The 12,251-nt window shown below is 35.5% G+C and overlaps 1 protein-coding gene across 4 annotated transcripts in view; it reads left to right on the forward strand.

The window, feature by feature from the left end:
* The window catches only part of LRP1B (LDL receptor related protein 1B), a 1,129,178-nt gene that overhangs the window by 1,114,728 nt on the left and 2,199 nt on the right, over window positions 1-12,251 (forward strand). For 3 of the 4 annotated variants that reach the window (XM_077320171.1, XM_077320174.1, XM_077320172.1), the window contains 4 exons: window positions 1,126-1,202; window positions 1,386-1,476; window positions 3,334-3,469; window positions 5,998-6,096. In XM_077320171.1, the coding sequence (XP_077176286.1) occupies window positions 1,126-1,202; window positions 1,386-1,476; window positions 3,334-3,469; window positions 5,998-6,096 (403 nt within the window). The remainder of the gene's footprint in view (window positions 1-1,125; window positions 1,203-1,385; window positions 1,477-3,333; window positions 3,470-5,997; window positions 6,097-12,251) is intronic. The other variant, XM_077320173.1, reaches the window with a different exon arrangement.

Consider the following 12,251-nt stretch of genomic DNA (forward strand, 5'->3'; position numbering starts at 1 on the left):
TGGCCTGAAGAGATCTGCTCATGCTGCTGCCACCTGTCTTCACATCTACTGACATGCTCCCTGGGGAGAGACAACAGACAAATTACTCACATCCGTAGTAATTTCCATTTCAGGGGGCATACCAGTAGTTGTATTTCCACATCAAAAACATTCCTATTGGGTGACAGCTTGACATTACTTCTGGGGGAAAGCTGATTTTACCATAGACCTTCTCACAATTCCTAGATAGGCGTGACATCAATTCCAGGTTTTCTAGTGCCCCCCATGTCCCCATACCCCAAGACTCCTACTGATTGACAGCTGTTGCAAGTTTTCCTGCAGATGCTGTTATAGAAAAGGAATTACCTCTTCCATGAAGCATCTGTCCCTGGTATTTTTACAAGCAATTTAATTATAAATTATTTACTTAAAAAAAAGTATATAGTCCTGTGCATGGCTACCTAATTAATCATACCCTTCCTTTTTGTTGTTAAAAGTTTTAGATCATAGCTAATTTATTAACAAAACTGACTAAATTAATTGCAACTCCAGTATTTATCACACTAATAAAACAGAGAGTTTATTTCTGAGTGTTGCATTTTTAGCAGTATATATTTTTTTGCTTTAAATAGTGGTTTAGGTGCAACTGCACAGTTGTTGCCCAGGAACAGAAATACACACTAGTATGACTATTCTATGCTTCAGGAATTCCTAGTTTGGTAGTTGTGTTAATTGAAAGTCAATACATGTAATTAACAGCATAAAAACAGGTGAAGTTAATATTAAAATGAAAGTCATTGTATCAGTAACATTGGGACCTCTTGCTTACTATTTGCATAATGTCTCTGTTATAATGGCAACTATAAATCACTATATGTAGGTTTTTCTTTTTATATTTATTGCAGTTTTATGATATCTAACCTTACAAGTTAGCACTGCTGTATCACTGTTTGTATAAACTTACATTCTTGACAATTATTTTTAAAAATGCTCAAATTGTTAGTATTGCAACATAATGGAGTAACATTTGTTCATGCTGGAACATGGCTTTGTCATTCACATGGACTATGTTTGGTCTGTTTAATAGTTATATTAATTGTGCGCATGAACTAATTGTTTTTTTTACTCTTAATTGGGTTGTTTTAGATGTTCCACCAACTGGGCAGGTACACAGTGTGAAAGACCAGCTCCCAAAAGCAGCAAGTCTGACAATATGAGTACTAGTAAGTTTTTTTAAGTAACATAATTTATTTTTGAGATGTGCATGTGTGGGATGCTCTAGTGTGAAAAAAATGGCATGATTGGGACAGAAGTAGGGAACAAACAGAGAGGCAATGGCTGATGAACAATGAACAAATGCCATTACACAGAACAGTGATCAATACACTTTCTATTATTTGTTGCAGGAAGTATTGCAATCATTGTCCCTCTCGTTCTCTTGGTGACCCTAATCACTACGTTGGTAATTGGCTTGCTCCTTTGTAAAAGAAAGCGAAGGTAAGGAATTTCTTCATGATGTCCTTCAATTCTATCCAAGAAAGAAAGCTCCATATGAGAATAATTCAATGTTGTAAATCCCTATGAAGCAAATGCAGCACTTTAGAGAAGGGTAACAAGAGGGAGTTAATTGCAGCCATGACTTCATTTAGTATGCTGTGTGGAACTAATCTGAAAAGCTTAACCCCATGGGAATTCCTGATTGTTTTTCCCCAGCAGAAGGCTTATATTTTCTTCCCAGTGAGGTTCCATTTAGAGACATGGGCTCAAAGCTCAAAAGCAGCCACCCTGTTCTATATCTCATCCCAGTTGCATTAAAAATACGTGGGACTCTGGCAGCCTCATGTTTGCTGGATCTCTGAGTTGGATGTAATGCTAGTACCTGATTTTCCTGGTGGCTTAAAACACATGTAGTTTGTACAATGAAGCTGTGTCATTCTTCCTTAGTATTCTAGTGTGCACACTGTGTGAGAGCAGTTTATGCAGTGGAGGGGTGGAGCTCTGCTTAGGAAATAAAATGATGCCCTATGGAAATTCCCTCTTGCATCTAAAAACTTGTCATCAGTTTATCTATGCAAACATATTTTTGCATGCAAGTAATTCTGTACATTCTTAGAATAAATGCACCTTGTTAAAAATATTGCTGCTGATGGAAGGTGTTCCAATAGTAAATGGCATTTTCGTGCCCCTCTCCTACTGAACTCCTCCTGAGGAACAGGAGATCCCAGGAAGAGATTAAGTCAAAAGTCTATAGTGGGGTAGGTGGATAAGTGAAACCTGACACCTTTTCTGCCAGTAGAAACCCTCTGTGGGATCCAACTCACAGAAATCAGTAATTGTATTTCATTATCACTAAAGTGCAAATCATTCCTGTTTTCTGTGAATGATAACATTAAAATAAAATTACTATATAATTTGAATTTAAATTACTGTATACTTATTTTCCCATTAGTTTACCTATTTATCATCTTTTTGTAAATCAATTTTACAATTTCCAAAATTTTATTATTGATGCTTTGGGGAAAGTTATTTAAATTTACAGAACTAATTAGTTATGAGCTCATGATGATATAAGATATTTAGTTGTTAGTCACCGAAGAAGAAGAAGACGAAGAAGAAGAAGAAGAAGAGTTAGTTCTTATATGCTGCTTTTCTCTACCAGTAGGACTCTTAAAGCAGCTTACAATTACGTTGACATTCCTCTCCCCACAATAGACACCCTGTGAGATAGGTAAGGCTGAGAGAGCTTGGTTTCTGCTCAGTCAGAACAGCTTTATGAGTGCTGTGACAAGCCTAAGGTCACCAGCTGGCTGCATGTGGAGGAGCGGGGAATCAAACTGGGCTTTCCAAATTAGAAGTCCACGCTCCTAACTACTGCACCAAGCTGGCAGATATGATCTAGGCACTATAATGAGATTAATTTTAAAAGAGTATGAGCATGTAATAAAGGTTTATAAAATGACACATGATGTTAAGAACATGTATATAAAAGTCTCCCCAATATTAGAACGTGGAAGTCACCTAATGAAGTTGATAGGCATGACAAACAAAAAGAATTCTTTTTCAAACAGTGCATGCTTAACTTATGCTTACACTTCCACAGGATGTGAAAGTTTAGGAGGCTTTAGAAGGAAAAGTGGGGGAATGTAAGCTATGTCTATCAAAGGCGTGAATGCATCTCTTTCATTTATAAGTGAGGATTTCATATAATTTCTACTCCCTAGAAAGATCAAGATTATTTCATGTTAACATTCCTAGGATTGCAGATTGTACTTGAAAACTGAAAAACATTTTTTAAATGTGCATGATCCATGCAGGCTGGAATATATTTGCTGCTTTTTCTTTGATATATTGTAGGACAAAAACAATCCGAAGACAACCAATAATAAATGGGGGAATCAATGTAGAAATTGGTAATCCATCATACAATATGTATGAGGTGGGTCATAATCACAGTGAAAGGAGTCTTGATTTTTCATTAAATCCAGATAAGGTAATACATAATACCTATTTATCATTTTGTTTTACATTCAAAGAATTATTTATTATAAAAATTGTGAAATGTCATTATTTTTATGGGGCTTAGCCTGTCACATTTGAAAAACATCTCTTGATGCAGTCTAATGTCATGTTCTAAAAACTAACTAGTAAGCAGTACTTTATTGGTCTAGCAGTTGTGAGTCCCTAATATACATTCATTTAAATGAAAGCATTTAAATGAATGTATATTAGGGACTCACAACTGCTAGACCAATAATGTTTGCCTTGCAAACTTTCTCTAAATTCACTTCACTCAATAAATATTGTATGTCCAGAGGGTTTTTGAAGTCTATACTATTTCAACTAATTTGTGGAAGACCTGTATTGAAACTGTCTCTTCTCTGCAGGACACATGGGGTATTCTTGCTTCTTGAGATTCCTCTTTCATCTAAATTCAAGTCTTTACTCTTCTCCCTTTCCACAGACAATTATTGCACTAGGACCAGTCATCAGGTTTTCAAGCAACTCTTTACTAGCTACAAGAAGGGGTTTTTAAAAATTGTTTTGACTCTGTTGTCCACCTGACAATAGATAGGAACAGCCACCACAATTTCCTTCAAAAATCCCTTCAGAAGGGCCCTAGCTTGATGGGCCTATATTACCATCCTGTCCTCACATACATGATTTCCCCTTATCTCTTCTTTCTTGCTGAGCAGTCGCTTTGGATTACTCTGCAGGTGAATTAAAATTCTTACAAATAAGATTGGTTAGCAAAAATATCCCTTTTAACTTAGAGGTGTTGAACTCATTTGTTATAGGGGCTGTATCTGACATAAATATCACTTTGTCAGACCAGGCCACATGTGCCATAAAATGTAATGCCAGATCTTTGCAATATAAACTTTCTAAAGGACTCAGGCAACCCCCAAAGCAGTTGAGTACTAGCAGTGAAACCAATTGATTTACTGGAAACCCCACAAAAGCCCCAGTAAAATTATTTAATAATATACAAAACTAGTTTTGTCCAAGGGATACTGTATTTCCATATAAACGAGCAAATTTTTGTATATATACCATTTTTAGGAGATAAGTAAGCGAACAAGTAATCGGGAGAAGGTTGCTTCATCACACACATCCCCCTCTTTCCCTGTTCATACCCCATTGCTAGAAAATGCAAATAGGAATGTGTTTTGGCTGCCCGATCCCAAAATGACTGTGCACTGTGAAGAGAACATTTTATTTTTGCATGGAGAATGTAGCTTTGCTGTCCCTTAGCAATGCGGACCATGCCTTTTTAACAAAAATCACAATCAGGAAATGGAGCATGGAGAGAGTGGGTGTGAAGGTGGGAAAAATGCTACGAAGACTGTCGTGTATTTCCCCCTCAACACAAGCTTGCCCTGTTTGCTCCCTGGATCACTGTGTGGCAAGAAATGGCAAATCGAGTTTTGACAATTTCCCTCATCATGGAGCAAATTTAACTAAAACTCACACCAGCCACTTGAGAGCTCCAGGTTACTGCCGACGTAATGTGGAAGCAGCTCTAAAACCCAAGAGCAATAAGAGGCTGTACTGGGGGGAAATTCTTCTTGCAGAATCAGTCCCAGACACTCAAGTGACACTCATTATATTGAAGTTGAACATTAAAAGTCACAAAATATATTTTTCTGAGTTTAGAAGATTTTGACATAATTGTTATTATGGATTGCATGGAGCTTGCAAATCAGTACCACAACAGATATTGGATCCACACTCTATGGAGAGAAATTATGGATGAATTTTTGAGGTATCTCCCCAACGGAGGAATTTACAGTACAGCAAGATGGACATACATGCGCATGTAAATCTTGTTGCATATGGAGAGTTCTGGAATAGTAAGGGCTAACCATCCACTCTCATTTGGGAGCCCTGGTCTTTACAATTGTCTATTACCTTCTGTGTAAACATATGTTAACTGGGGTTCCTGCTCTTCACAGCCTGGATTAGTAAAAATTCCAGTTAACAAGTTTCCAGTCGAAGTTCAGATAACACGCTCCACTGTATGTATGAAAGGTGCAATTAAAGGGATATCTGGGCACATTGTTCTTAAGAATGATTATCTGTATAGTGTAAGAGAATTCTTTTTCCCACTACAAAGTATATGATTGCTGAGTCGCAGAAGATGTAACTGGAGTATGAATCATTCTATAAATGTCTTAGCATCTCTTTATCAATGAATGTTTTGCACCCTGGGATAGTCAATTGAAAAATGTACTAATGGGCTTTTAAACCATTTGATAAATTGAATGTTAATTGGTGTGGTGATCTTAAAAGAAATGCTTCCTGTACCAATGATATGATTTATGTAAAAAAAACAACAATTCAAGACTTGTATTTGATTTTTACTTGGTGCTCATATTATAAAACTGAAGTCAGATATGTGATTGCACTAATTGCTTCTGTAATAGTATTTCAAACTGTAGGGGGAAATGAACTATTTTAAGCACAGCAATTAAAATGCAAAAAACCAAACAAACCCCAAATTCCTCTATTTAAATGCAGGCCAGATATATTGGGGGAGGGACCACAGTCTTCAAGCTTCCCCACACAGCACCGCCAATCTACTTAAACTCTGATCTGAAAGGACCTCTAACAGCAGGGGTGAGAAACTGTAATTCATTTTTCATGTTCATTCTGTCATGGTTCCCTAGTGAGGGTTGTAAAAGCTGCTTGAAAAAAGAGCACTAACATACAAACAACATTTAGTGAATAACATATTTAAGAGTATGACAAAGCAAATATAATCAAAGCTATTATACTTTATAATAGCACAAATAAATCAATCCAAATAACAGTTCTACCTGTTTACTCAACAGCAGTAGCAAAGTATAGAATCCTCTGATGTTTCAGAACATAAAAACATGAAAATAGATTGTCTCCCTTCACTGGTACTAGGATGTTGATCATACTTTGTGTTCTGGAATACTTTGTGTGCTTAAATGCATGCTATAAGAAACTCAGCAGAGGAGCCCCACCTCACCCCACCCCAATCAGTGACGTAATCTTACGTTGCTAATAACTATACTGTTGCTCAGGCACAGAAACAAGTGGAGCTGTGATCTGTTTGATTGGACTGGGATGCTATTTAGGCACAAACCTGCATTTGTACCTTTCATGGAAAGTTAAGTCCAGGTAGTTAATAAGCAAACATAATTATTGGAAGACCTTTTGTCATATAAGCTGGCAAGTGAACTGAGTTGTGCTTTTACATGTGAGAATAAATACACAGTTTGTGCCAGGCTGTTTTTCAAAAACTTAGACAATTGACAAATAAATTGTAGTCAGTTCACTTAAATTAATGTAAACTGGTCACTCAGTATTAGTATGTATATATGATATAGTTATGGAGGACCTATTACTGCACAATACAGTATCATAAACATATAGGTTTTGCAGAGATTACAAAACGTAAGGCCCTAATGGCAACTGAAGTACGCCCAAGTAAGCATGTCTGCAATCTGTATATGCATTATTATGTTTTGGATCATGTCCAAACCATTTAGTGCAGAAAAGCCAATTAATGAGCATAATACAAACAACCCAAATAAAACAGAAGCATTTAAACCATATGTAAATTAATGGCACTGAAGCATTGCAGTTGGGTTTAAATGCCTCTCATTAGTGTCACCTATGTCTACACAATATACTAAAAATCTTGATGCTCTTTCAATAGCATTTTATTAATTATATTAATATACAAGGACGCATGTATTCATATATTCCATTTACAGTCATTTTAATGTGTTTTTTGTCATTTAGCTTGCATGAATTGTTCATCTGAAAATATGATTTAAAGATGCTAGTTTTTAGAACCTAGTGTGGTATGTAAAAACCCTGGGAATATCCGTGGGCTTTCTTAGGATTTATTTTATTGTTTATGTAATTCTGAGCAACAGAACTCAAAATAATTTCAAACTTACATCATGCAATATACATCCCCACCCTCAGTATACTTACTTACAAATAAATCTCACTAAATTTATCTTCATATATATGTCTGTACAGATATAGCAATAATCTCTTAATGCATAGTAATTACACTGACTAATGGAAACTGCTTCATTTCTTCAGGCTTGATTTACTTAGGCTAAATTTCCTTCCAAAGTATTATATAGGTAAAAAGTAGTAAATTATACATATTACAGCCTATTATGCACCAGTGTTTTCCCTTGTCTTCACTGTGCATATTTGTCAGATGTTCTTTGTTGTTTGCATTGATTTTCCTCTCTTCAGTGCTCTGGTTGCTTTCTGGTTGCTATTTTCTGGAAGCACTTTTTTGCCAATTTCCCCCTTGTTTTGCTTTAAGTCAAAGGTAATTCAAAAATGTACAGATACTCTTGGATCCCCCCTGTTCTTTCACTGCCCCTTGAAATTCCATGCCCATGCTGAGGTCATTCCACCTACTCTGCACCTTATGCCGTCCACCCCCTTCACAGATGTACGAGCTCCATTTCCTTCTTGTTTTTAACAAGCAACATGAATCTAGTGATATGATACTATCACAAGTCTTGGATTGCTGAATAAAACATTACAATAATAGGTGGGTGTAAATAGAGCTGTGCAAGGTTTAGTTCTTGCTGGCACTGACTTGAAAGAGGGATTAAAGAGAAGGCACCTCCTTTTTACAACAAAGGTTATAGCTGGTCCAAGTTCCAGGCTGCTACTAGACCATAATAAGATATTCTCCTGAACCTTTCAATCCTTCCAACCCCAACAGAATTATGAGAACATTCCCCCCATTGAAGTAGTGCTGAATTACAGAAGAGTTGGGTTAAGAAGATAATGAATGACCATATTCTTGCTGACAAACAAAAATTGGAGACATGCCAAGCAGAGTTCCAGGATTTTTTCAGATAAATGATAAAGCAGATATCAAAAGATCATCAATTTGAGAAGCAAGTAAAGATTTTATTAGATGAAAATTAATCAGGTATAATTCAGCTTTAAAGAAAAAAAGAAAAGAACTAGACCTATATTGGAAGAACTGCAAAATTTTGAAGAACAGCATCAAATTTGGAAACAATTTGGAAAGCTAAGTAAATTTGGAAACAAATTAAGTCCTTAAAGCTAAAATGGGACTTTTTGGAGACAGAAGTTATGAAGAAAAAAATGGATTTGAGTTTGCAGACAAACTAGGAAAATGGCAAGCTTATAGGCTATGAAAAAAATCTCACAAAAAAACTATTTCACGTATGAAGATAGACAATATGAAATATCAAACAGAGAAGGAGATTCACATATGATGTTTGAATTTTCCCCCAAACACTATTGATCAAAAGATAAAGACCCAAGCTTCCTATTGAATTATTTAAATGATATCCTGTTGAAAAATTCTCATCAGAACATCAGTGCTTATTGAATCAGGAGGTATTCATTTAAGAGGTAAACAGTGCAATTATGGCAATGAAAACGTGAAAGGCTCCTAGACCAGATAGACTTACAGCAGACTTTTATTCTACCCTTTCAACTGCTAAATAATGAAATTGCAGAGAGTTCAGAAACTATCTGAGAGTTTCCTGAAACATGAGAGCAAGCCTTTTTAATGTTGATTTATAAAGAAGGATCATATCCTTCAGTTCCACAGTCTTACAGATCTATATTTCTATTTAATGTGAACTATATAATTTTTGCAAAGATATTGGCAGAGAGATTGAAAGGATGTATTAAAGAGTTGGTACATGAAGATCAGAAAAATAACATCCGATCTGTGTTGAATGCAATCAACTTTTCGCAAAAGACAAGCCTACAGGCGGCTTTTGGTTTTTTGGATATGGCTAAAACATTTGAATAATTTCCAATCGAACTTGCAAGCAACCCTTCAGATTATGGACTGTGGAGAACTCTTTTCAAAATTCATCTGACAGATATATTCTAGAGAAGAAGCAAGAATTTTGGTTAATGAAATGGTAACACAAGAAAAAAAATACAAATTACTAAAGGGATGTCTTTTGTTCCACTACTATTCAACTTGGTGATGGAAACTATATCTACAGAAATTAGATCCATGCTGGATTTGACCAGACTGATGACTGCTGATGGAGAAGAATTCAGGATAAAAAGTTATGCTGATGATGTGGTCTTTATGTTAACTGAACCTCAAACTTCAGTTCTAAAATTCTTAGACTGCTTAAAAGATTTGGAGCAGACTCTGGATACAAAATTAATAAAGGAAAAACAAAACTCTTAATCACAACAGCTTCTGAGCAGTTGACAAAGGAAATGAGATTATTAACTAAATGTGAGAGCAACCCGGATAAAATAAAATATCTTGGAGTATACGTTGATAAAGATCTGGAATGTCTATTTGAAAATAATGAAATACATTGCATGGAAATTTAAAGAGATGGTCTAGAATTAACTTTTCATGATCAGTAAGAATGGAAACCATTAAAATTAATGTCTTACATAATTACTTTTTATTTCAAGTTTTACCTATAGATGTTCAAGATAAAACTTTGCATAACTGGCTAAGCTGTTTAAACAAATATATTTGGAATTATAAGAAACACAGGATTGCCTTTAAATCCTCCATGATGATAGCATGAGAGTACCAGATTTAAGCCAGGGAGTACCAGATTTAAGACTCTACTATCATGTTTCAGTTTTAATGTAAATAACGTAAATAACCAACTAATTATGAATCCTACTAGAAGAGATCTAGCTTTTGAAAAACATGAACTTGAGGAAGGTTTACAAGTGTTTGCTTGGGCTAAACTAACAAATTTAATAAATAGAAGACCTTTGGAAGAATTCCAAAATCAGTGGCATTTTTATTTGGACTATTTGATTAGGTAGCTATTGCAGCGTGTTAGATAAGATTAATAAGTTGGAATTGGTAATATGGAGACAGTCATTTTAAGATTTCTCTATTTTCTGTTTTTTCTATTATTATTATTAGTGTTAATAATAATAATAATAATAATAATAATAATAGAATAAAAATTGTTGACAAAAATAAATATGAGAACTTTCTTCACTTGCCACCACCAATGGCTATTACAGATTATGCCAGTTTTGTCTCTCAGGGAATCAAACTCTTTAAAGACTCATCTTCTAATTAAGCACAAAAGTGAAAAATATTTATATGAGGTAAGAATTGTCTTACACTTTCAGATAAAAAAAAATACAATGGATAAATAGAATCTTCTAGTCCTAAATCTAAAACATATCCCTTTGTGACAGGAGAGTAAGAAGAATAATCTTTGAAGTATTCAGTTTCAGTTTCATTTTTTATGCTGGCAATTTTTAGGTCACATGATTGAAGCCATCTTTCCTTCCGTTACTCCTTCCTTTGCTGGAATTTGGTATTCCAAATGACATTCCAACTCAACCCCAAATGAAAAAGTCTCCCTCACCCACATGTACATTTAAGCAAATCAACCTTCATCTTGTTGAGGAAAAAACCTGGAGGTTTCTGCTAGGTCCGGTTTATGTGACTGTTCTGATGCTGCAGCATATAAAAAATCCAACTCCTGATTGGCTCTTTAGCTACAAAAAATTAACATACCAATGCATATCCTCTTAATGAGACAGTCTGACATATGATGAAAGAACCTGGTTTTCTAGCCTTTGCCCAGCTGGGGTTAGCATCTGAGCATTAGTAAAGTGTAAACAAAATACTTCACTTCCAGGAACTTTTATTCATGATACCATTGGGTAAGATGATATCTCACAATTCTCCCCTCTGTTCTTAAAATGGCGTATTTCCTCTTTTCCCCTGATCTCAATGGTTCAGGCTAGCCTGATCTCAGAAGCTAAGCAGGGGTGTTCCTGGTTAGGATTTGAATGGGAGACTACAAAGCAAGGCCAAGGTCGCTATGAAAAAGCAAACAATTGCAAACCATCTCTGAACATCTCTTGCTTTGAAAAACATGATTATCCTTAAGTCAGCTACAATTTGATGGCACTTTGTAAACTTTTTTCTGAGTATTATATAAGAGTGAACAATTAAATAATTATCTATAGAAGTTTCTTTTTACCTAATCTAGTTGCATATTTCCCAACTTCTTGTTCAGTTGCATTGCCTAACAGAGCTCAGAAGAGTGTGACAGGGATTGGGTACATTATCTTTATTTGAGTGTGTGTGTGTGTTTGTGTGTACATGTAAATGTAGCATTATCTGACACAACAGCCCCACCAAATAGCAACAAATGTTGCCAACATAACTATTTGTTTGTCCCTGTGTATGCAAGTCCAAAAATCATCGATATGCCTAGCATCCTACAGGTTTTGTGCTTCTTCCAGTTCATAAGCAGTCTTTATATCTATTAGTCTGCTGAAATGAGGGCTGGGGTCCACCAGGGTATTTCTGCATGTGCTAGGTTTCCTTGCACCCACACCCATGCACTTAGTTAAAACATAGTGAATCTTAGCTATTTTCCTTGTTGTGCAAGACATTCTGCAAGTAATTTCTGAGTACTGTAAACTATAGCAAGCGTTGCAGAAGTATTTGCAGAGACTGGACTGTGTTAAATCTATTAATGTTTACACTTGCACATTGCTGGATTGAAGCCAATAAGTAGAAGTAAAATAAAAGTGCTCTTCCAAAGATTGTATAAGAGGATTCATAAGACTTTATTCACTTTATAAAGCAGTTTTCATGTTGATGTAAAAGGTTGCTCTAGATCAAGACTAATAGGTACCATTTCATTTTTCTTGTGTAACATTCTGACCCAAGATGAAAAATGACTCTTGTTTGTGTGGAAGTCCTTTTGTAGATGTAGAAGTGTACCTTTGTATTTAATCCAGCAATACTG

This window comes from Paroedura picta, chromosome 2 (assembly GCF_049243985.1).
Source record: "Paroedura picta isolate Pp20150507F chromosome 2, Ppicta_v3.0, whole genome shotgun sequence".
Lineage (NCBI taxonomy): Eukaryota > Metazoa > Chordata > Lepidosauria > Squamata > Gekkonidae > Paroedura > Paroedura picta.